The sequence below is a fragment of the Leptidea sinapis genome, chromosome 9 (genome assembly GCF_905404315.1).
Source record: "Leptidea sinapis chromosome 9, ilLepSina1.1, whole genome shotgun sequence".
NCBI lineage: Eukaryota > Metazoa > Arthropoda > Insecta > Lepidoptera > Pieridae > Leptidea > Leptidea sinapis.
Window position 1 is genome coordinate 1,316,929 of NC_066273.1, and position 27,744 is coordinate 1,344,672.

The window sequence follows — 27,744 nt, forward strand, 5'->3', positions numbered from 1 at the left end:
TTTTGAATATACAACTTAAGATAAACAATTGTATGTCTTTCTTCCCTAACACACGTCAATAAAACGAAGCACCATACATAAAGTTAAATCAAGTATAAATAAGTCACCGTACAGTCAAACCGGTAAGTACCGGTTCACATCTTTTATTTGGACCCAGTAACTTCATACGTATACAATTGAATGATCTATATTTTGTAAATATTTAGAGACTTGAAAAGTTTACTATTGAAACGTTTGAAATAATATATTTTGCAAATAATAAGGCTTTAGGTATTATTACTATGAAAGTAGCATCGTCGCATCAAGCTAATAAATACAGCTTGTTGATGGAAAGTGCTAAGTTACCTGAGACTTTGAATCGAAACATTGCGCTTCGGGAAGTTCTGCGCGGCACACGTAAGTCGCAACTTATACATCGTCTTTCGTAATTAATTTCACCGCGAATTATTTATTTTAAAAAATGAAATACCAAATATTAATTCTTATTGCCGCTGTGATAGCTCCGAGCACATCGAATACACGTAAGTTACATTCTTAATACTTTTTAATTTTATTGAAAGTTATTTCTTGTATTTCTTGTATTGATTTTCTTAAAGGATGTTTAGCTTTCTCTAATAGGACAAAACGTTTTGAAAGAGAACAGTGACTCTTAGCGAATAACGGTGTTAATTTTCTTCTTAAATTATTTCAAATTACTTATATAGAAATTTTTAAAATGAATTAAAGTGATTTATACAGATTTCATTCATAAGTTCGACGTATAATATATAAAAATAAATTGCCATTTAATATAATAAAATTACTCAAAAATGGGCTAACCTTATGTTTTATCGAAAAATGAAAGGAGGCACTATTTCGAGAATGTTAGAGGATTTCCCAGCTGGTTCATAGTCATTAGCTCAGGATCTGATGGCGGAACCCTGGAAGAATCGAGGGCACTCTATTTTTTTAAAGCTTGAAGTAATTTTGGTTTCGCAAAGTATAATTTAGTGAAGTCGATCTCTTGATTAAGACCATGGATGACCTCTCAAATATATATTTATATAGAATTTGTGGTTATTTCATCGACAAGGAAGCATCGTTTGGAGAAGGAACTTAGAATCGAAAATTGTGACGAACTTTTTATGGCTAAATATTTTACCTGACCTCAGAACTGCTCTGATGATTAAACGCCGTTCCTAATATTCAGTCTATATGTTACTTGAGATAAAAATCGTAACTATCGTTGACTTTTCTGTCCCAATAAACTTATCGACGGTAACTCACCTTATCCGTGCACGCTGTCTGTCAATGGGACGACGTATAGCTTACCAACGATATAAAGTTTGTATGGAAATTGCAATTCACGTGTCCCAATATAAGGCGATAAGCATGACTTATCGGGTATATTGGACAGCTTCAGATTATTGACAGCTAATTACTGACAGTAGAAGGTAGTAATTAATCTCTATCTGTAGATAGTATATTGGGAACGGCCGTAAGCCTGGCGTTACTTGTACTAAATAGGTAATTTATACAAATGATTATGTGTTGACTTGATTTACAAAAAATAGGTACATACTTCAAATAATGCTCTTAAGATTTTCATTATTATAACACTAAAAATAAGGGATTGCTTGTAACTAATTCTAGTAGGCTTCATAAGATACATAATAGCTTTAAGGATAAATGTATACATTTTCATAATAAAGTCCCAGCTAGTCTAAGTTCGGGCATTATCTCTAAATAAATTTAAATGTTTAATAAAAATGTCTCTGTCGTAAGTTCCACAGCTGAATATCTAAGTGATCGGACAACCTGGGACTAGATTATGATTATTTTATAGCAATTACAATGACAGTACAATATTGTATATTTTATCAAAAAGAGCGCAAAAAAAGAGAGGAGAGTTTCTTGCGTCCCTTCTTCTTTCTCTCAGAGCGCCATTTGCTTCCGAAGCGGTAGTAGTGTTAGAAATGACATCAAAAATAAATCTGATGGAATCAATTTTGTGATAATAAATGCCTGATATGTTTTTTTAATAGGCATATTTTACTTTTAGACAGGTTACTTACTAAAAAGTGAAAATTAAATTTTCTCTACAAAATTGAGAAGTTGATGCCAAGTTAAAAATTGAACTACATCAATCAAATCTTATATTAAATATCTATCATTTCATTGGTTCTAGGTTCTTCAAAATATTAAAAAATATAATTATAAGGATAAAAATAAGCATATCAAATCTTATTTTTTTTTATATAAATTACATTCGTGCAAATAATTAAAATCCAAAAAAATAAAAAACTGAACATAATAAACTTATGTTACTATTTTTTTCTTTCTATGATAAAAATTAAAAGGCTAAGTAAGCAATTTAATATTAACTTAATTTATTAAACATAAAATTAAAAATGCATTTATACTTTTTAAAACGCTTTTATTAGCCTCATAAGTTTGTATGTGTCGACGCCAGATTACCTATCGTCGACAGTATTAAATTTAATTTTATTAGTATATAGAGCCATACATCTAAACCGATGAAATAACTCAAATATTACTTCGTTTACCTCCTCTGTCAATCATACTTCATCCTTCATGTAACTGTCAAATGCAACCATCATTCATTCACTCTGTTCTACTTCTTGAACCCTTTGCCTGTCCTAATATTGGACGAAAAAAAAAATCTATTCTGCTTCAACTACACGACACCTCAACTACACAAGAAACTTTGATTGTATCTAATCTTGTTAAGACAAACGAAATATAAGTACATCTTTAAGAAGATATCAATCTTTCTTTTGTTCATTGCGAACAGTATGTATGTAATAGAAAACTTTGGATTCGATTTTCGCCCACTTTAAAATATCGGATTGAATAGAAATTTTGCACACTTATAGTCCCACATTTATTAGCTTGGTATGTATGTCTGTTTGTATGTAATGCAATATTTGAACGTCGTTATGGAACCGTTCATAACATTTAACATTTAGGATTAATTTGAAACTTATCACACTGGTCAAGGACTGATGTCAATTTAATTATTTATAAGGTCTGTCCCAGTCGGAGGGTTCTTTGCACAGGATGCCGGCTAGACTATGGAGACCACAACGGCGCCTTTTTCTGCCGTGAAGCAGTAATTGTGTTTCAGTCGTAGCTAGTAAAAATTACTGGGCAAATGTGACTTAACATCTTATGTCTCAAGGTGACGAGCGCAATTGTAGTGCCGCTCAGAATTTTTGGGTTTTACAAGAATTCTGAGCGGCACTGCATTATAATGGGCAGGGCGGATCAATTACCTTCAACTGAACGTCCTGCTCGACTTGACCCTTATTGCCATAAATTGTCTTACTAGGACCTTTAGGATAAGCGGCTTTTTTCCAAATTTCGGTTGTGTTTTTGTTCCAAACTTATACGTCGATTATTCGTTACTAAGATATCATCATCGTTTTAGGACAAAAAATAAATAGATAATAGTTAAAATAATAGGTTTTGCTTATTGTAAATTGTTTAGATTTGAAAGAGCGATATCTCAATCAATTTCCTTATAATATGCAAATATTTATCATCTGTAAAGTAGAACCTGTAGATGAAGCCACAACCTGAGAGTTGAACAAAGATTTATCAAGAATTTTTTATGAACGGACGGTACGCGAGAGGTCGTGGGTTTAAGTCCCGCTTACTTCATAAATTTTGTTTTGTTTTAAAATTTAATTTGTTTTATTGTAAATTATTTTCTACATTTAAGTTTGGTTTTCTATAAAGGCGTTTACACGCCTCATAAGCGAAACGTTGATATACGATAGGTACGATTTATTACGAAATTTTTAACAATCTTCACAATTATTATACTGACAGTTACTTAATGATGATGGACATTGCAATTTTAATAATAATAATATATTTTATTTGACACACACATGAAACATTACATTGCTACAAAAATAAGAATAAGCAAAAAAAGAAAAATTATAACTATAACTAACCTAGAACATATTTTACAAAGAATAAATAAATAACATTACCAAGATATTATAATATAGCAGGTGTGTGGCAGTGTGTATCAAAAGGGATGCTACTCAGGTTACCTGTGACAATTGGTCACAGCACTGATTTTCAGTAGATCCTGTTTGACGCTTCACGTCGCGGTGTTGAGTAATAAATTATAAATATTTATCACAACATAATATTATATAATACAAAAAAAAAAAAACAAATAAAAAGTCCAACCTAGTACTGTTAATATTACAGTACAGTTAATTTAAGATATGCTTTTGATTTTATTTTGAAGAAAATTATTATATTATATTTTTTATAAGGTATAGGTTTTTCCATAAATATAAAACTATTTTTAAAATCATTCATTTTCTTTATTATATGTCAAAACAACTTAAACAATTAACATCTACGCTTAGTCAAAGTTTATGTTGGTGAATATTAACAGTTTCGTACTAAGCGAAGCTAATCAAATGCATGTATTCCTTGTCATGTCTTGTCAATAGTTCAAGACTTGAACATAAAATTATTTATTACATAAAACTGTTACGTACTCTATTACGCAATACGGGGCTTTTTCCCACTTGTTATTCCACCCATGACGCATTACATTAATACGTATTAAAGTATCCATTATTCTACTCTTTGAAGAATAAGCAAAAAGCAGTGTCTATAGGATCAACGTGTCCACTGGTCCAGTGATATTTTGCTTTCCTCTCGAACAACGGATTACGGAATTGATGTGTTGTTTTTGGAGTAAATTCTGTATGGTACGAATGATTAATAGAAAATTCCGAAGGGGCAACAAACCTCTTCCGACAAACATGGCTCTGAAGTTGAAAAAAAAGTATTTTTTATAATTGAGGCGGCATAACTTCATTGATTTTGAATATAATTGTCCGCACATTATTTTTTGGTGTCGAGACACTTAGCCCATGGGGCTCAGAGGCGCGGAGAATGTACAAAGTACTATCTTCGCTGGCAGCTATTTCGGTCAACGGATCAGCCTTGCTATCCAACGCGGAAATGCTGCCAGTATTCTTGGTACGCTTCCACGTAATGATAGTTTTAATTTTATGTAGTCGTGTAATCATAGTAGTGTAAATATAGTTATAAGATATGATTAAATTATATATATTGTCCGTACCTATTTAAAAAAATTACTTTCAAGTGCCAACTGCTCCATAGTCCATTTACCTAATAATCCAGTAAGAAACTCTTAATACCTAACATTCGCAATACAAACAATTCAATCAACCAACTGAGGTAAGCCGGCGCGACGAACTGAATGCTCATTGGTCAGGTAATGATCATAACGAATCATAATTGGTCAGATGTTGTAATCACAGCGTATCAAAATCAATCGCTACTGGCCTCTGTAGATTTATAGAAAACTGTGTTCCTGATGTAGCATCTGAAAGATTTATTAGTCGTCTATGGTACAATGTCAATTAGCTCACTTGATCCACAACTCTAATCCTAGGTCTCCCCATCAAAAACCTTTAATTTTGAAGCCAATCGTTCTTCAGTACCTCTCGCGATGTAACACAGAGTATATTCCTTGTTTATTTTAAGATTTTCACTTTCAGCCAGACCAGCCATAAAAAAGACCTCTTTCTATGGTATTTCATCAAAAAGGGATCCCACAAATATAAAGAAGAATCTGTATGTTTACTAAGTATTTTGCTTTTATGCCTTTTCTGATTTGCCTACGCTCTTCTTGTAATTTTGATCAATTCCAGGCCCCAAATAAGTATTTTTTTTAAACAATTGTAAAACCTGTTATATCCCACATTAGGAAGAGCAATTTGATTTTTTTAACATTAGAGGGGGGAAACGGTGAAGTTTTAGGTTACGTTTGAAGGTTTTAGTTAGAGCAGTAGTCGTACTACGACCACGGCGGAAACTATATTGAAGGGGACTAAGAATCTTCTGTATAGGAAATCATGAAGTTGTTTGTGCACAAGTCGCTCAAGGATTTTGAACAGGAATTGCAGAATGGAGATGGGTACTCATATGGGCCTTGAAATGAAATAGAGTTATTATTTTTAATATATATTTTTGTATATTGTATACATTTTAGTATATATTACTGCGGAAATTGTTCCCGTAGCTGTAGGTGAACTATACCTATGAATATTACATTGCATAATATATCGGTAAGTCTTTTTTTAAATAAAACTACTGTTTTTTTGTAATAAAATATATGGCGTTCATTTTTAACTATTTTAAATTTATTCGTATTGACGTCATACTTTGGCACACCATCGTAGACAACTCCATCAATATCCGAGCATTCCAAGCGTATAGCGTACATAGCAATAAAGTGTGTGTAGGTATATATTCGCAGAGACAGTCGTCCCATCAGGAATTAGCACTTATTTTTATTCAAAAAAGAATATGGAATCACTAATTGAAAGTCAAAAACTACCACCCATGCGAAAAGTTATTCCTCAGATCTGAGAAGAACGGGCGGCAGATACTCAGCGGGTTTCTTTTCTTCATAATATCGTACAATAAAATTTATTATTTAATAGCCTGAGGGCGGTAGCTCCATTCCCAATCTGTGGTATCATTAAGAAAGTAATTTACGTTATAGTCATCTTTACCACACAAACATTTTTAACAATTCTTTTGAATTACGTAGTACATTTGTTTTGAACAGGGAGGGAAGGGAGGGAGAATGTTAAGTATGCAACTACCACAGTCTTATCGCAAGGAATTAGCACTTGTTTGATTTATTTTGCCTTCTAATTTACATTCCTATGGTTACCGACTTTTGAGATGGGAGTGACGTAGTCGTAGCTGCTTGAATTATCGGGAAACAAGTGCTTAGTGAACAGCTAGATCAGTTTGCGTTGCGTAGAGACGTCGCCTCATTGTGTGTCTTCTACCGCCTTTATCACGGGGAGTATTAAGACTAAGAGCTGTTTCACGTGATACCTGTCGCCGAATTCCAAATCCAACTTTTTTTTTATTTTTTTTTATTTGCAGCTAAAAAATGTGTAATTAACAAAAGTAAACTTCTTAAAACAAAATATATTACTCGCTGCAAATTAGAATCATTCCCACCATCTGGATGTCTAGCTTTCCTCCACAGTGCGGTTATAGAGGAACTTTTTCCACGTCCAGCATGGAATGAGCTTCCTTGTGTGGGTTCCAATACGATACGACATGGTCCCCGTCAAAATAAGCGCTTACACCTTTCTAAAATAGAAACTGATAATGACATATCTCTCTATTTTGACGTAGGTACCTACTCACCTTTTTTAACCATGCATTTATTTAAAATAAGGAAATAACTTTGCTATCACAACTATGCTTACATTGTACCTATTGTGTTCATCATAACTTGTTTACTGTATTATATTAATATGTCAATATACAAATAATATTATCTAATAGTTTTTCTCACATTTGACAACATGCAAATTAGTGTCGTACCTACCTAATAAGTAATTGTTTTTGTTAATCGTATGTCTAAGCACTTTGAATTACCAGTTCAAGGTTGTTCAAAGACTGGAACAACAATAAAAGATCAAATTATTGATGTTAGATATGTGGATAACATTGTACTTATATTTATGGGAAATCTCGGTTAATAGTCACGTAACCGTATAGGTAAGAATAAACATTAACAAGTCCCTTCTGTTATAGTCATCTGTCTGTGCTCCTTTTTCTATATCGTTCTGTTTGCTTTGGTCTTTCTACTTTATTTATTTACCACAGGGAGTGACAATGACATAACATATGTTAACAACACTTGGAAAACGTCATGAAGCTACATCAGTTCGTAAAGGTGCTATGACGTGGGGAGAAGAACAGATATGTAACTCCCAGCTCATATATATATGTATACAGTTTTAGGTGGCCTACGCAGAACCAGACAAGAACCATGCATCATTATCCTCTATAATATAATCTACTATACTGTAGTATGCCTTCTTTGTTAAAGTAGCTTTAATACATATCTGTGCTCAGTGAGTCCTAGTGCTTATTTATACGTCCTGCTCATAATAATGAAGAGCCGCTCAGGATTCTTGAAAAACCCAAAAGTTTAGAGCGGCACAACAACTGCGCTCGTCACCTTGAGACATAGAGATACAGTGCCCTTCAGACTAAATCACAGTAATGCTTACACATTACAGCTTCACGGCCATTGACGTACAATAAACAACTACGCTCACAGCCACGCTCTAAAATTGTCAGAAGCACAACACTGCTTGAGCATCTATTAGGCAGAGTTTTCGTTCAATTGTGTTTAGACCACGCTTTGAATACAGCGCCACGCAAAGTGTTGAGCGCAACTGTCCAAATAGCAACATATTCAAACATAAAAAATGGAGTGTCGTTTTTTAGATAAGTGCCCCTTTAAATTGACAAAATTGTGTACGTACATTCTTGACGTTTTTAATCATTTTGCTAAATAATTAAAAAATGGTCAGAGAAATGTTCTTGCCTCGTGTTCGCATCTGAGCTTCTTATGAGCATATACAATAGACTATGAACATTAAATAAGGTGTTAATTTGAATGAACGTTTTAATATTATCTGTATAAGTTAATGTATATACCTATATACAACGCCCCTTAGACGTGATTTAACGACCTTTTAATACCAAATCGGCTGTTAAAAGATCTGGTTCTTTAAAGTACGTCAATTTTCACGGCAGAAAGAGCACAAAAAAGTGTTGGAAATTGTCTGGTTTTAAATTATAATCATTCTGTGTTATTATCTCCACTAATGAGATTTCATAACAGCGTTAGGTAACGTGGTGTAGACTGTAGGAATCATACAGTCATCGTACGGAAGAGATAACACTACCTGCAAGTAATTTCTATCGTTTCAAACTACGATGACTTAGCGATAGATTAAAAATTAGGAAATAAGTATGATTTGGGTTTACACAAGGAGAGTGATACTTCAGAATGTAATGGTTGGAGACATGTAACATGTAATAGGCTTTGCTTCAACTTCAACTTTTTGCTTGTTAACTTTATACTTTACATCCACTTTAACCATTGTAAGTAAGTTGTATCCAAATTTTTATGTTACCATCATCTTCATTGTCTAATTTGTCCTTGTCCTCATCCGTTACCGGACCACTTTGTTCTACAGGTGCTTCAACACACTTTTCTACATTCTCATCTTCACATTCTGAAACGAACAAAATACCATGCGTCTTCAAGTGTATTTATTTATGTATTCTGTTTCTGTCTTCTTTCCAGCCGTCGGCATACACCCGATGCTATTTTAGCACTTCTTAGAGTTTTGTCAATATGTCAATTCCATGCGAATTCCTGGTCGAATGAGATTCTTTGATGAATACTTAACCTCAGCTGACAACTCTAACTTGGAACGGTTCAAATTACGGGGTCAGAGTTTTTTAAGATCTCATTTCTTGGAGATTTGCGTTTCACACACTTTTCAGCGTTAACTGACAGTTTATTAGCTTTGCACCAATGTGAGATTAGCAATTAGGTAATGGTAGGCATTAATTAGAACCTAAATTAATATATACCACTTATGTTAAAGTTAATTTTGTTCTGTCATTCTATAACCAAATTTCTATTGAACACCCACCCAGTAAGTTTTACCTTACGCTATGAAATGAAATGAAATTTATAAGTATACATTATACAATTTAAGATCTTAAATTTATTGTAGTGTCTTCTATTCGGCTAATTTAAATTCGCATGCAAGAACTTTACTTAAAATTTAAAAAAACCTTAACACTATATTTTTTTTTTCGATTAACCATTTAAACAGGAGTCTAGTAAATCGTCTCTGTGGTAAATACCTTGTGTAAGTAAGTGGTTATGATAAAGGCACTTTGAAACTAAGAAATTGACAAGCCGAGAGCAAATCATAAGTCTTCGCATTGTGTGTGCTATAGGTACCTAACTATCTAACTATTATATTATTAGGTACTTGTATTTACAGCTGTCCCTACCTTGCTACAAACCAATGCACGTCCCTGCGTCCACTGCTAGCATCCACAGCTAGCATTAAGTTTCGATAGAACGCCTTCTTAAGGGCAGTCTCTAGAAGTTGTAGTTACTAAGATTGACGGATGGAGATTAGAAATGTTTTTTTCGGTTCGAGACCATTGTCCCAAGACGTGCATATCATATAGGCCATTAGGCAGTGCCTACCTCGTTATCAACCTAAATAGATATAGCCAGCACTAGTGCTAAAGTTAATTTACTACCTATGGCAGGCAGTCTACAGATTGCATATTATACTAAGCAAGCAGCGTTTCATACAACTTATGTCGTACTGTCGAACTAAAGCGCAACTACGACTATTTAGATCTACAGTGCCTACCTTGCTTGAAAACCAATGCACGCCCATGCATTGTCCTAACTCATTTGTAACAGGTATGAACACGTGAGGCTATACGGAGATATTACATATAAACATTAAGTCACTTATTCCCTTAAACAAAACTTGCAACGAGGAAAAAATACACCCGAAATGTATAATTTATAACAACCAGCCAATACAGCGTCGAGTAAGCAGTATACAACGGTAAACGCAGAGTTGACATCAAGTTTGCGGACTGGCTCCCTGCTGCGGTCATTAACCTTATTGACACTACTCCATATTTTATAAACGAGTCTGATACACTCAATAAAAGTATTTTAAAGTCTTTATTATATGCCAACTTTAAAAAAGTCCTTAATATAATATACAATGTCGCCTGTTACATTAAAAATAAATATTATTATCTTTGAATTTGGAATCTGTCATTCCAATTTGAATAGTTATTTTAGCAGTCTAAAGTCATTAAATGGAGGTGAACCTATATCAAGAAAATTTTAATCAAAAACCTAACAGAGATATTTCTTGTAATCTTGTATATTCTGTTTATACCGCACATAGACTCTCTTGTAAAGAGAGCCTCTAAAATGCTGGGATTTGGCGTACGAAGGTGATCCTACATAAAAGTCTGGTTGTCAGTATTTTGGAATACGGCAGAACCGTCTGGAGACCACACTACGCTTGCAATTGTCTCACAAAAGAAAGAATCCAGAAGCGTTTTCTTTATCACTTGGCATTCTCAATTGGAAAATCTAGATCACTCGCAACATACTCTGAAAGACATACATATTTTAATATACTAACTCTGAAACAACGTAGGGACATATTGGATTTACTTTTCTTACACAAAAGTATTAACAACGTGTATGACAACTCCTTTCTTTTGTCTATGTTTAATTTTAGAGTGCCTAGATGCCCACGTAAACTTGTGAACTTATTTGAAAACCCTTCTGTCAGAACTACTCACATCAAAAAAGTCTAAGCAACATGCATGATATTACAAATTTACCATTTATATTAATTAATTTCTAAGTCTTTATTCACTCAAAGTGCATACAATGTAGGTATACTGTATTTGACGCAATAAATAAATTTCATTTAAATTCACCGTTTTTTTTTTTTAATTTACAGGTTTTTATTGCCTCGGTATTGCGATTTTTTATATATATGCGCATTGACGTACAATAAACTGTCTGAATCAAAACTCTGCCTATGAGTATATTAGGCAGAGCTTTCGTTCAGTTGTATTGTGACTGCGCTTTGAATACAATGCCACGCAATGACACAGCGTTCAATGAGAAACAGTCCAAATAACAGCATATCCGAACTATGCAACATATTTGACATTTTTAATCATTTTGCGAAATAATTACATTTCAATAGCTAAAACAAATTGTTAAGACAAATTACATTACCGACGAAATTTTGAAAAAATTCGTACCACCATCAGTGAGCGTATACAATAGACTCTGAAGAAGAGGGCTATTCGCGCCATTTATAACCTAGGTCCTAAAGAATCATTGAGAGCAAAATTCAAAGAAATTAACATGTTGACTGTTGCTTCTCAATATATTCTTGATAATGTAATGTATGTTCATAGGCACATCAGTGAATTTGCTAGAAACTATCATAACCATAATGTAAACACCAGGAACAGACATAAACTTATGATACCTACTACTCGGCTAAGTCGAGTTAGTAAGTCTTTTGTGGGGCGATGTATATGCTTTTACAACAAGATCCCAGAAAATGTTCAAAACAAAAGTATAACGTTATTCAAAAGAATTGTTAAAAAACGTTTGTGTGGTAAAGGTTACTATAACATAAATGACTTTCTTAATGATACCACAGATTGGGAATGTAGTGACCGCCCTCAGGATATTAAATAATAAGTTTAATTGTACAATATTACTTTGTAAACATATTTATTCGATGAAAAAAAAAGCCCGCTGAGTTTGTTGCGCCCATTCTTCTCAGGTCTGAGGCATTCATTTTCGAATGGGTGGTAGTTTTTTTGACTTTCAATAAGTGATGTCACATCCTATTTTGAATAAAAATATTTGAATTTGAACATTACTGCCACCATATAAGATGTAAATTTGAATGAATGCTTTATGTTGATCTATATATCAGTTAATGTTAATAGTTGATAGGTATACACAACGCCACTCGGACATTTTTGGCGACCTTTTAAAAGGCGGTTGTAGTTGTTTATTGTAGGTACGTCAATGTATATACGCAATTATTTTTTATTTGTGCAGCCGCCATTTTTGTGACTGCAAGCTCTAAATGATTCTGTACAATCTCAAATACTGGAATCATTACGAACGCAAATAATGATCTCATCTTATTTCCTGTTATTCACGTTGCTGTACATACACATAACACCATTTGATGCACATAATAATTATTAAGTTGATTGAAATATTGTGTGATGGCATTAGAGTCATTATCAAGTAACTTTTATGTCATCAAGTCATGCTATAGTGAGTACACATTTTGTTATGTTTTTAAAGTTATATTTACCTGTTTTGTGGTGATAACCCTCACTTATAGGATTAATGCATAAATTAAATTTAAAAACAAAATTATATGAACGATCCGGGACTCGAACCCACGACCTCTGGCGTTCCGTGCCAGTGCTATGAATGAATTCATTTATTTATAAGTTCAAATATTTTGAAAGTTATACTTCTTTTGGCGCGTTAGGTAAAAATATCAGAGTGAATTTTTACGATGCACGCGCACACCGTCACGTAAATTCAACACCCTGACGTTAGCTGGTCAACTAGGCCATTTGTATCATACTTCAGCTAACAAGCCTCTTGTAACTCATGTGTCTACTGATCCACAACCAACGGACGAGAATTAATTAAATTACAATTTATAACTTCAATGTAATGTACAAGTGTTAAAATAAAAAAAAAAAACAATAATTTATCTCCAATTGCATAAAAATAATTTAATGATATTTAATTAAACGTTATTTAACTACATCATGCGGTATAATAATATTTTAAGTGGTTATATTTAATACCTTCTTTATAACAATATTGTTTTTTCTACAAACGCAAAATAGCACGACGAATTTTTTTTTAGGGATTTTATTTTATTATACCAAAGAAGAATAACTTCTTGCGTGCGCACAAAAGTACACACTTTTTTTTATTCAAAATAGAATTCTATATGTTTATTATTCAAACAAAACAAATCTTATAACTATATTTACAATACTATGACTACATAAAATTAAAACTATCATTACGTGGAAGCGTACCAAGAATACTGGCAGCAAAATAGAATTGTTTACATATTGAACGTCAAAAACTACCACCACTCCGAATTATATAAAATTTTGTAATTATTTAAATAGCCTGAGGGCGATTGCACCATTTCCAATCTATAGTATGTTATACCATTACAACACAAACGTTTTTAACATTTATTTTGAATTTCGTAATACTTAATACGTAAGTTTCTATCCCTACTCTGTGGTAATACATTTTCTGGGATATTGTCGTAAAAGCAAATACATCGCCCAACTAAAGACTTACTAACTCGACTTAGCGAAAGAGTAAGTAAGCATAACCTTAGAATAATAGCGCTGGCATAACGAGTTTATATTTGTTCCTGGTATTAACAATATGATTATTACAGTTTCTAGGAAATTCGTTATGTGCCTATGTTATACAAACATAATAATTTAAAATGTTAACATATTTATTTATTTAACATTTTCTCTTAATGATACCTATAGGCACATAATATACATAGTCTGGCCATAAATACTGCAACAAAGAAAAAAAATTCTATTACAAATAACATTTATTACTTTTGAGGTGTGTTACTTTCATACATAAATATAAAATAATTTTAAATCTAGAAAGCGTATTCGAGATGGTCTCCATTGGCTGGAATACAGTCCTTTAACGTTGAGATCAGTTATCAATAGAAGCACGCACTCTTTCCATGGGAAAATTCATCACTGCCAATCGTTCGGATTGTTTTAGGGACTCCAAATTATCATGGCGTTTAGAGCAAGTCGTACTCTCTAAAATTGACCATAAATCATAATCCATCGGATTAAGATCGAGACTAAACGACAGCCAGTAATCAGCTCTGATGAATACCGAAACGTTCGTTTCCAACCTGGACTTTTTTTTTGTTTTTATTATGAAAAATAGAATTACAATTTATTATTATATAACAGGCCAAAAACCACAGAGGTTTGTCCGGCATGTTAGAAGAAACTACTACAAAGTAGTGTAGTTATCGTCTACAATAACTACACCACTTCGTAGACCGAGCTTTATAACACGGCGCCGAGTCTTGCTGGAAGGACCATTCTTGGTTATGGAACATGGTGTTGTTAAGGGGCTTCACTACTTTGTTGTTGTTTGATGTTTTGATACCTTTTCCACAAAAGATTGGCTCAGTCATTCCCTCATAGCTAATACCCCACCAAACCATCACTGAAGTCGGATATTGCCCACGTTGCGCTCTGTTGATTACTAATTGGGAAACTTAGAGCTTTGAGCATAAATACGCTCATTCTGTTTGTTAAAATGTTGCTCAATTGTAAAAAAAATCTCATCCGTAAACAATGTTTTTCTGTAAAGAGGGGTCCTCTTTGCGTACCGCTTCAGTAGTTACGATTTTCGATTTAACCACCCTATTCGTTTTTAAATTTTCAGTTTAGAAATGACCAGTACGTCTCGTATAGGCTGCTAGTCCTAAGTCATCTTTTAAAAGACGTGACATGGTTTTAGATGCTATCTTCATCTCCCGAGATAAAATCTTTTGGTTTCGGACAGGATTTCTTCAAATTCTTTCCCTTACTGCGTAGACCACCTTTTTCGTACGAACACTACGTCGACGGTCAGATCTTTTACTGTAACAGTCAAAGGAGGTTTCATTGTACCTATTAATAGCCCAGTACACAAAAATTTTACTAATACCAAGCTTATGAAGAGTTTTAAAAATTGCATTTGGCCAATATATACTTAGTGTAATGCAATCACAGCGATACGGTTCTCTTTATCACTCCACTCCATTTCAATATCGTAAAATATTGTACAATGTATTTGCGGCCGAAATGAGAGAACTCAATGAACAATCATATAAAAATGACAGATTCCAAATTCAAATGTAATATTTTGTTTATTTTTAACTGTATTTATGGTTAGACTAACAATATAGAATTTTTGTCTGTTTGCCTGTATCTATATGTCATGTCAGGTCAAGTCGCAAAAAGTAAGTACTAAAGATATTTAATTCAAATTTCGCATGAATATTAACGAGAGGTCGGGACAATATAAAAGGGGCATATACATACTATCACAATAGATGCAGCTCTGTAGCGAAAGAATCTCGATTTACTTTGGACATAGGTAGTTCCTGAAAAACGTTCCAAGCCACAACCATCCATTTTAAGGAACTCGTGTTTAAATTTTAATAAATATTAGTGTATTCTATACATGTGGGTTGGGCTACTAAGTAATGATGGCATTTAAAAAGTGACAGTAGGGCTGCCGTTTTTTGTCAGTCCGTTAATATGATGACCAGTTTTGTGTTCCTAACTCATTTCGACATGATTGTGGTTTGGAACGTTTTTCTGGAATCACATCCAATTGTCGCGTGGGAATAAAATATAATGATCGCGCATCTAATAGAACTTTTTCTAACCCTTTATTTTGATGTAAGGTAGTAGTTGCCTTCTAAAGTAAAGATTTTTCATATTTTTTACCGTTTCTAACAAACAAACGAAGTCATTTTGCGTTCTAAAATAACATGTGAGTCATAATATGTAAGTCCATGTTGATAAAGTATAGGGAACAACCAGTTAATAAATAAAGAAAATAATCAAAGCTAGGTATTGCAAAATATGCAATTGAAAACAACAACGCACGTAAATTATACGCTCAAACACCTACATGATAAAAAATACAAAACTCTCGAAGCACCATGACAAAAACAACTTTCAGCTTGCCTTTGTATAATTAATATATTAATTTTAAGGAATAATATGGTTTCGTCGTAAGTGGTCACTTTTCGTGAAATTAGGCGATGTATTTGCGAAAGTACTAATACGCCTAAGATATTATTGTTACATATCTATATACAATATGCCCCGCCATAGATTATAGATATTCCACAGGTTGCCTTCAATTTAATCGACAAATGGACCTAGCTCACCTTTGAATGGCTGCTATTTAATTTTAACATGTAGGTAGGTTAAGTTGCAAATGTACAAAAATTGCAATAATAATAGTATTAGAGAGAAATAACACAACCAAACACACTTAATAAGCAATGTAAAAAAATTATGCACTTTATGTACATGTGCAATATGCCACCGACAAAATTTATTGATGACCGCTTTGCTGATAATTCTTTTAGAATCTAAACAGTTAATAACAGTTAACATAACAGTTACTTAAGAGAAAGTATGTTATGGCGAATCCCAATCTACATGTTTTTTTTATTTATTTTTATGAAAATAAGGGACGGGACGAGCAGGACGTTCAGCTGATGGTAATTGATACGTCCTGCCCATTACAATGCAGTGCAGCACTACAACTAGGCTCGTCACCTTGAGACATAAGATGTCAAGTCTCACTTGAGCAGTAATTTCACTAGCTACGGTGCCCTTCAGACCGAAACACAGTAATGCTTACACATTCCTGCTTCACGGCAGAAAACCCTAATATCATATCTAATAATGGTACCCATAATCTATCCAGCATCTTGTGCAAGGAGCCTCCCACTGGTTTTTTCCCACCCTTTTCTTTCCAAAAGTGAACACAAATAAACGCCAAAATTCTTTCTTTTCTAAAGCAAGTATTTCACTTAATAATTTTGTTATATCTAGTAGTGATTTTGACTTGTTCTCAAACAACACAGATTATGCTAGGCGACACGATGCAAATTGTTTTGTAAATTTAAGCGTTATTATAGTAATTATGTAAATAGCATGTTAATGGCAACTACATTAAATCTTATATATAAAATTCTCGTGTCCCGGTGTTTGTTAACGAACTCCCCCGAAACACCTATTTTTGCATCGCGATTTTAATATTATTCTATTCCATCTACAGATACGCAATAGGGTTGCAAGATGGCAATCGAATATAATAATAATTATTGTTACAATTATTGTACTATGGTAAATTATATGTACGATATATTTGGTAGGTCTGAGAATCGGTCATCATCTATTTTTTATACCCAGAAAATTATTAAATTAATTTAATTGGGAATACAACGTTTGCTGGGTCAGCTAGTAATCTAATATAATACTTTCATTATATTTAAACATTCGTATTAACTTTTAATTGGCCTCCAGCTATACGATTTTTTTTTTGTCATTTTATTATTTAGTGCTGTAAGTTCTTCTGTAAGATAAAAAATAAACATAATTTATGTGCTAGTAGAAAATCTTCGTCCATTTACAACACGAAGGTTAACTATTGTCCAGCGCGTGTGTTGTTGTGTGTCTGTTAGTGACTACCGTTATATTGACGATGTGAATACTAATACGGAGAATGTAGAAAGCTGTATGGATCAGCTGACAGCCGTTGCAGCCATAAAACTTGTCTTCATAACTGTTTTTTACAACTCAGGTTTGTGATGTCGAATATAATATGACAGAATGAGAGTATTATATTATGTATTTAGGACAACGAACTTCATTAATTGATTTATACCTTTAATAGAGATGTATAATAATTGTATTTTTTAATGAAACTAAGGGACGAGACGAGCAGCACGTTCTGCTGATGGGAAATTGATACGCCCTGCCCATTACAATGCAGTGCCGCTCGAGATGATTGAAAAACTCAAAAATTCTGAGCAGCACACAATTGCGCTCGTCACCTTGAGACGTAAGATGTTAAGTCTCATTTGCCCAGTAATTTCACTAGTTACGGCGCCCTTCAGACCGAAACACTAACGGCAGAAATAGACGCCGTTGTAGTACCCATAATCTAGCCGGCATCCTGTGCAAAAGAGCCTCCCATTGGTAAAATGGATGCATCTGTCTTGCCTAAATACAAATTAGTTTTTGTTTTGAAAGTAATCTGAGTTACACAAATTAAATATGAAAGCAAAATTTATGAACTATGCGGGACTCAACCCCGGGGACTTCTCGCGTTCCGTGAGTGCGCTCTTCCACTGAGCCAACCGTTTGAGTGACGTATCGATGATAAATCTTATATGTCTGATTCAACTCTCAGGGTGTGGCTTCACAACAAACAATTTGTTATGTTTTAAAGTGATAACCCTCACTTCTAGGATTAATTACACAAATAAAATTTGAAAACAAAATTTTATCAACGATGCGGTGCTCGAACCCGCGCCTCCTGAAATCAGAACCGTCGTATATATTAAAGTATTTAATAATACATCATTTTTATCAATTGACAGAAATCTTCGGAGGGAAATGCTCGAAACAAGATCCAAATGTAGACGACTGTCTTCTGCGAAGCTTCAACAACCTGCTGGACCATCTCAAATCAGGTGCACCTGAACTTGATAGTGAAGGGGTATGTAGTCATTCGTCGATATTTTTCTATATTTTTTCTTCAGTTAGTGAAATGGTTCGTATAGACATACACCGCCTTACAAATAATCCTGGTATAGAGTTATACATCAGAATAAGCCAAAATATACAAAAGTTTACAAATAGACATTTTGCTTATGATTGGTTTATTCTGAGGTATAACGTTTCCTGCGTTTATTTACAAGGCTGCTTGACATTCGGAGAACTTCAGAATTATTATTGTATTGACAGTGTTGTCAGCGATTCAGCTAACATTTCCATATTCTTGGTTTATTCTCAGATATAACTTTATTCCAAGTTTATTTGTAAGGCCGTTAATAATAGTCGGTAAGAGGGTCCAAAATGTCAATTACATAATATATTTGCGTCATTATTTCTTTCACTGGCGTACTGGCTATGATCATAGAAATACATAGTAATTAATCTGAAAATTGTATTTATATATGCAATATGCAAGCATGCCCGCAAATATACAAAAAAAACAGCATGTGAACAATTTATTTGGGAAAATCATTGATTAGGAATAACATTTTAGCTTTTAATTAAATTATCAAAATTATCAAATTATGAAGTGAGTTTTGTATCGGGCGTCGGGAATTAAGTTTTTAAAAAGCACTTTTATTTAACAATATTTAATGTTACTCACAGATAAATTGGAACAAGACTGATTAAACATAATTAAACTAAAGAAATCTAAAAGACAATGGGTGCACAATCAGCACTAAAGATGTGGAATGAGCTTCCTTGTGCGGTATTTCCGGGACGGTACTACATGGGTATCTTCAAAAAAAGCGCTGACACCTTCCTTAAAGGCCGGCAACGCTATCTCTGGTATTGCGATTCAATGTGGGCGGAGGTGATCACTTAACACCAGGTAACCCGTACGCTTGTTTGTCCTCCTTTCCTCCTTCCTAATACAAAAAAGCATACTTATAAGTGTATAAGTATAAGTGTAATATTTTTTTTTACATAAAAGGGGCAACAGTATGTATTATAGGTTTCAAATTAAATGTGTGTTAAAATATTAAAAGTAGATATAATATTATTCTTTTAATATTGTTTCTCGTGATTCTATTAAAAGAATAATAGCACCTAAATACCTCCTGGCTAAATATATAAACTGTCGATATATAATTAACCTCATACATAACCTAATAAAAAAGGTAACACAGAATTTTAAAATACTGTTCACGTATTATTAAAGCTTTAATGTTGTGCTTGCAAAGAATTTTAAATGCGCATTGTCCATGCGACATGCAGGAATTTAAATTTCCTTTTTTTGATGCTGTAATCAAATTATCATCGCATACGTAATATTGGATATAATATATGCGATTATTCCCTAACTCTAAATTGCCTGAAAATTTATTTAAATAAGTACCCATATAGGAAAAACACTATTGTTTATAGGTAGCACTTTGTAAAAAATAGGACTTTTGTATCGAAGTGTCAACCCTGAATTGACAACCTAACTTACCCCATAGTGTGCTTTTTGAGTAAATTTAGAAGCAAAATTCCAAAGGTTCCTGAGAAGTATCTGGGTACAGGCAGAAGGACAATGTACTGATGATAAAATCCTCTTCTTTATAATGGTTACGTTTTTGAATTGAAAAACCCAAAAATGAGCGAACTACAATTGCCTTGGTCACCTTGAGACATAAGTTGTTAAGTCTCATTTGCCCAGTAATTTCATTAGCTGCGGCTTCAGACTGAAACACAATAATGCTTTAACTGAAGCTGCAGAAATAGGCGCCGTTGTGGTACCCATAATCTAGCCGGCATCCTGTGCAAAGGAGCCTCCCACTGGTACCTCCTCCTACGTCCCGGAAGACTTAGTGTTAGTAGGCCCCCCACAAGATGGACCGACGATATGGTCGAGATCGCCGTAATACGATGGATGAGGGCAGCACAGGACCGATCGTCATGGCGATCTTTGGGGGAGGCCTTTAGGGAGCCTTCCAGCAGTGGACGCCTTCCGACTGATGTTTATGGTGTATGATTTCAGTCGGACACGATCGTCATAGATGAGCTGTCGATAGCCCTGGGCGGGGGTCCCGACGGGTACCGAGCTTCCTTCAAGGACATTCACGCCTCCGGAGTCAACAACATGACCATCACCAACGTCAGGTAAATATGGAACATGTACTTTGGAACACTATCTGCTATTTGATGCTTTAACAGCTGTAAAGAAAAAAAGAAAACAACACACCTCGCTATAAAAATAATCTTTAGCAAACTAAATCTAATTTAACATAGCACAGTTCCGTCCTCTACCCAATGTCAATTAAAATTAATAATAAGTTACCAGAACACTTAAAAGCCGAGACCTAAATTAAAAAAATCATAAGCTCATTGAAAAAGTAACTTTTGGAAAAAAGTTAAAAATGTTTTGAATGTTTGCCCCTCTGTTATTCGTTGCTATGTCTAACGAGATCCATGAGATTATTTTGTACTTCAATTTTGTCTATCAACTAAGTCGTATGTAACGGAATTTAAATAGTTAAATATATGACGATAGTGATACATATAATAAGTCTTTGAAAAACTGTACATATTATATATTTAACCGATTAATTATTATTGTATAACTGGATACTATGGAACTAATAAGAGACAAATTCAGACAAAAACATTTTTATACGTCTAGATAAACTGTAACAGCCGTGGGCACGTAGCTTGTCACACACACAAAGTAACAAACCTCGCTCGTTTTCATGAGTTGCCTGACAGCAAGAGGCTCTATCGAGACGTATAAATTATATAAGGTTGTACCAGTAAAAATACCTATAATATATCAACATTGATTGGGAAGTAATGACTTGGATAAGTTTGTTCTTGACCGCAATAATATTATGGATTTATACTGAGTATTGTAAGTTTCCGTATGCCGTCATTGAAATAGGAATCCGACCATGTTTAGTATTTATCTCTGGGACCATATTAGGCAAGATGGCATCGAAATATAAATAAAGTCGCGATTATAACGATTATTTTAACATTACGTTATTAAAGTGAAACTTTTATTGCATCGCCTCAAATTTTTTCGCCCATCTATCGCATGTCGCATATCAACCGGCGGAGGGGTGAGTTGTATAATTAATTTCAACTACTGCTTTCAAGACAGTAGGTATGCCCGCGTGGTATAATGCGCCAGATTTAAGCTCTGGTTTCCGAGAACCCCACACCTGACAATAGTCTTTTTTATCACATTATATTTTTATCTTATAAATATGTAAACTGTAAAGCTTCATATATAAATTTATTTATTTTTTGGTATTCTGATATAAGTAAATATGTTATTTTGTGAAAAAAAAATTCACTTGTATCGTATTTTTATGATAATAAGGGATGCGACGAGCAGTACGTTCAGCTGATGGTAATTGATACGCCCTACCCGTTACAATGCAGTGCCGCTCAGGATTATTGAAAAACTCAAAAATTCACAAATGCACCACAATTCCTGTGCAAAGGAGCCTCCCACTGGTGGTCTCATAAAACCACACAATTGCTTTTTTATGAGAAAGAATGACGACACGAGCAAAAAACGTTCACGTCAATGGTACCCAAGTGATACTCTCTGTCCATTAATAATGCAGGCCAGAATTTCACCTAGCCTCCCTTTGGTACATTAGTTAAATACGCCACTGATAAGTAATGTGTGCTAGTTTGTGCCATAAGGTGAAGCAGAATAAGGAAAAATCGCAAAAGTTCCAAACGAATTTACCAAGCTAAGAAAAATCAGTACCTAAATTATGTCTTGATTCTTGATTGGGTCATCGCTTTGCTAACAGCATCTCTGAAGATATAGATAATAAATCTAAGAAAGAAATTATAGATCGGGCGTGGCATCAAGATTTTTAAATGATGACTTTCGAGAAGTTTATTATTGACTACTTCGAATAAAACATTATATGATTTACTTTCATTTATTTATACACTTTTTATAAAATGACCTAGTAGTAGAATAATCCAAACGTTTCTATGATTAATCCAAATATTTTATTTGTTTCCGGGTCATGTATGTTTATACGTATGTTTAAGTAAGTATATCGTAGTTTTGCAACCCTAGCATTAGGTTATGGCTAGTTTGGGGCAAGATAAAATATTAAAATAATAATAAAAAAATACTCGCATAGAAATGATCACAACCAAATAACCTGTAGGAATGAATAGTTATGTGTTGTGGTTTCAGGGTTTGTATTGGCTAAATCACGAACTGGGAATAGAAAAATGTATTATATGCCACTGAATCAAACTAGTACTCGTGCTTTTTACTGTGCCATACAGCTATGTCTCATGGCACAAACTAGTACATATGTTACAACAGCACTAATTACTTGGCAGTGGCATAAATAACTATTCTACGTCCATATTATTAATTGTGGATGAAAGTTAAAAATGGCGCGCGAATAGCTTTGCGCATTTTTTGGGGCGTGAAATTTACAGCTTTTTACTTGCAAAGAATACACTCTAAATAATAATACACACACGAATAAAAAAATGAAGATGTAATAATTGATATAAAAGTGGGCCAATGAGTTTCCAGCCATTTCTTCATATTGAACCTTAGCTTTTCCGAAGTAGTGGTAAATGCCAAAAGTGTAACTCATGGCATTCATAAGTGTAATTACAGGCCTACACGATTTTCATATTTTGAGTTTTTAGTCTACCCTTATAGAATAAAAATCTGTTAATAATGTATCTTTAACAAATCTTTACTGGAACACATTAAGGTGTATATAGTAATAGTAATACTAGAGCGTTACCCTGCAACTTGTACTGATACTAATTTCAAATTTTAATATTGAGCCAATTCTGTTCAAGGATTTTTATCCATTTAATAATCTGAGTTGAGGACAGCGCAAGACCGATCGTGTAGATCTTTGGTGGAGAGCTTTGTCCAGAAGTGGACGTCTTCCGGCTGAAATGATGATAATGATGATAATGATGATGAAAAATCTGAAAGTTTGAAGCGTTCCTATAGAATGAAATTCTATAATTAACATAACGAAGATAAGTTTATTTAATTACCTTTATCTACACCGATGCTTTAAATTCTCTATTAAAGATTCTGAAACAGTTAGCTTATTGCCAACATTAAAACACCCAATGTTCTAATAACCATTACATCATCCAAACGAGTGTTGTAATGTTGTACTGAATTTCATAACAACACTACCATTTCTTTTTCAATCCCTTCATGCTCAAAGAGTTTCAACATACAGCCACATTATTATTGCACGATGCGTGGTATCTGTATGAATTTCAAAAAAAGAACATTTTCGTTTACGCACTTTCCACACTACCAGAACGTCGCGCGCCGTAAAAAAAAGTAGGTTATTCGAATCCCCGCCATTTTTGTTCGATTTTTTTATTGTTTTGTTTACAAAAAATGAGCGATTCATATTAAACGCTGCAAAATAACATAATATTCAAGTGAATTTTAAGTATACAAACTGTAAATTACTACTAAAATAAATATTTTTTCATTAATACTTAGTTTATTTGTATATAATCAGTAATGGATGATATTAGGTTACTACTAGGACTAACTGTTTCAGAATCTTTTAGAGGATTCATATTATGGGTGTAGATAAAGTCTTGTATGCAACTGTTGATAATTAGTTATTAAAACACTCATGTGATACTATTATCACACTCGGCTTCGCCTCGTGAGATAAAGCCACATTCGTGTTTTAATACCCCTTATTACACAACAGATGCATAAATAACTATTACTATGAGAAATTATTATGTAAAGCGTGTCTATTGATCTATATTCTATACTAATATTATAAAGATGAAAGCTTTTATTATTTATTTATTTATTTGCATTGCCTCCGAGACTACTAAACCGATATGAAAAATTCTTTCACTGTTGGGAAGCTACACAATCCCCGAGTGATTATTATATTACATTTTCAAAAAATTAGGGATCTTTACTAAAAGTCCAGCAATGAAACCCAAGGTATAAAAAATGTTCGCAGACGATGTCGCCAGGTATCAGTTAGTCATAGATAAACTTAATAAATCCTTAACCGATTCTAAAGATTGTTATACCCCAAGATAAATACTTTATCAGAAAGTAACAAGGCTTGTATTTAACTTTTAAATAAATCTCTGATCGCTGCGAAAACTACAATATAACATCAACACTTGAAAATTTAATGCGAAATTAATGCTGATAGAAAAATTAGGCTTTAGTTTTATAGTGAATCTCTTGTAAGATATAAATATCTCCAACTAATTAACACTTATAATATATTCATATCACATCCTTGTACGATGACACATAGTTCAGTCACATTTGAACAGACAAAGACGGGTGAGACAACTAGTCATGTATTATTCATGATGACGTTAACGGTAACCGCTTACATCTGTGCGGTTTTCATTGGAGATTTTATCAACAATCGGTCCTGTGGTTTCCTGACCTTTCGTTGTATTCAATTATGGCTTATCTATTCATGTGGTTGATTAAAATAATCTTTTGAATCTTGCACTGTTAAGTCTCCTGAGAAGGTGAACACATTTTTACACAATTCAATAATATTATTTTTTATTTTATTTTTATTTTATTTTATTAGGGTTGACAACAGCTTAATACAAAATAATCACTTATAGTTAAATACAAAAACATAGCCAATTATAGTCTACCACAGTTTACCTAATGGAAGGAACAGCAATGTTTACAATAATAAAGAAAAAAATGAACAATGAATAACACACGATCAGAGAAATTTAAAAAAAAAGTATTTAAAAATGTGCCTGCGTTGGTTGCATAATGGATTATATGTATAAGTCTGAAAAATGAATATAAATAAGAGAAAAACATGATACATACACAGATTTACAGATTTAATAGTACAATACATACATTTAATAGTTTAATCTATTAATTTAATTATAATTATTATTCAAACAAAACAAATCTTATAACTATAATTACAATACTTCGACTACATAAAATTAAAACTATCATTACGTGGAAGCGTACCAAAGATTACTGGCAGCATTACCGCGTTGGATAGCAAGGCTGATCCGTTGACAGAAATAGCTGCCAGCGCTTGGGTTTCCAGTAGCCTTATTGAGGCGCGAAGATAGTATTTTGAACATTCTCCGCGCCTCTGGGCCCCACGGGCCAAGTGTCTCGACACCAAACGGCACAAAGATGTATGACTCACTGAGGCCAACATATTTGCGACGCTTGCTGTCTTCGGCAGTCGAAGCAGCAGCCCCAGCACAAACTGACGTAACTTGAACATGAGAAGGAGCCAGAGTGTCGACGCAGGTAGCGTCCCACACCAGCGCCCTTCCCCGTGCCCAAGCCACCAGCGTCATTCCATCAGGACGCTTGCCGCGGCGGGTTATACCATTTGGCTCTAAAACAGCTGGTATATTAAGAGCGGCAAATGCACTGCGGATGACTTCATTAATGCTGGCGTAACGACTGATACGGTCTGCCGATTTTAGGCAGGATAACCCGTGACGTCTAAGACCATCTACCTGAACGCCACATCTACATTGATGTGGTTCATTCAGTTTTATACCTAGCCGGAGTGATACGCATATTGACAATGTCATATTGTCAAGTAGCGTTCCAATCGGAGCAGAAGGCAAGGCTTGTAACCAAAAGCCCGACTCATTTTGTGTCACGGCCAAAAGACGAGCACGCTCTGTTAAAAGATCATCAAAGGCTGACTTACAAAGAAGTGCGTCCCATGCTTTTTGGCACTTTAAATTGTCTGGAAAATTTTGAATGTTTGCAATATTTAGCCAAGCATTGTTAGCTTCGTTCAAATACACAATCTCTGAGTTACCTGGTACATGATTTACAATTCTAGTAACCAAAGGCTGCGCACTATGAACTGAAGATAGAAATGCTGGTAAGGCCACGCCCGAAACTTTGCGAGTACCCAAACCACCAAACAGTATCGGTAAAGAGGCTTGAGTACAATCCAATTTTTACACATGTTTTGTAAAGAAAAATATCTCCATTATTATGATATAAACCTAGGCTGTAGATTTTCTTTTTTGAAGCAAAGCTTTAGCGTCAGATGTAGGACCGTTATTCGATTAGATATATTAATAATAATATTGACACATTTTTACACAAACTATCTTGCCCCAAACTAGGCACGGCCTGTACTATGGGCACAAGAAAACCATATATTTAATACAATATACATACTTACTAGAATGTACAAAGTACTCGTACTATCTTCGCGCCTCAATAATGCTACTGGTAACCTAAGCGCTGGCAGCTATTTCAGTCAACGGATCAGCCTAGCTATCCACGTCAGAAATGCTGCCAGTACCTACCGGGATTCGAACCCGGAACCTCTAGCTCAGTAGTTAGGCTCACTGACCACTGGGCTATAGGTATACAGAGTGGCATTTCGGTTTGGAAATACGGTTTCAAAAACATTTATTTTTAAAACTATGTATTTTTGAATAACCGGAGTATTTAGAAATAGAAATAGAAAAATCTTTATTCATACCTTAGTGTTATTCTTATTTCTTCATGTAGCAATTTACACGACTTTTTCCGTTATAGTGTTAGCTGTGAAAGTAATTAATTGTTATTAAGTAGAAATTGGTACTCATGAAAATTATACTATATCGTTTCATCATCATCATCATCATCTGGAAGACGTCCACTGCTGGACAAAGCCCTCATCCAACGTATTCCGGCGATCTTGACCAGATCGTCGGTCCATCTTGTGTTCGCTAACAGCTATGGGCCTTATGAGAAAGCTCATGATCGCTCAGAGGGCAATGGAGAGGGTTATGCTCGGAGTTTCCCTGCGAAATCGAATCAGAAATGAGGAGATCCGTAGGAGAATCAAACTCACCCACATAGCCCAGTTGATTGCGAAATTGAAGTGG

General features: G+C 34.1%; 1 protein-coding gene across 1 annotated transcript in view; it reads left to right on the forward strand.

The window, feature by feature from the left end:
• Positions 1-347: 347 nt before the first annotated feature.
• LOC126965870 (protein takeout) overlaps positions 348-27,744 on the forward strand; it is a 33,444-nt gene continuing 6,047 nt past the window's right edge. The window contains exons 1-3 of the mRNA XM_050809640.1: positions 348-521; positions 18,720-18,838; positions 20,861-20,982. Coding sequence (XP_050665597.1) covers positions 461-521; positions 18,720-18,838; positions 20,861-20,982 — 302 coding nt within the window. The 5' untranslated portion in view covers positions 348-460. The remainder of the gene's footprint in view (positions 522-18,719; positions 18,839-20,860; positions 20,983-27,744) is intronic.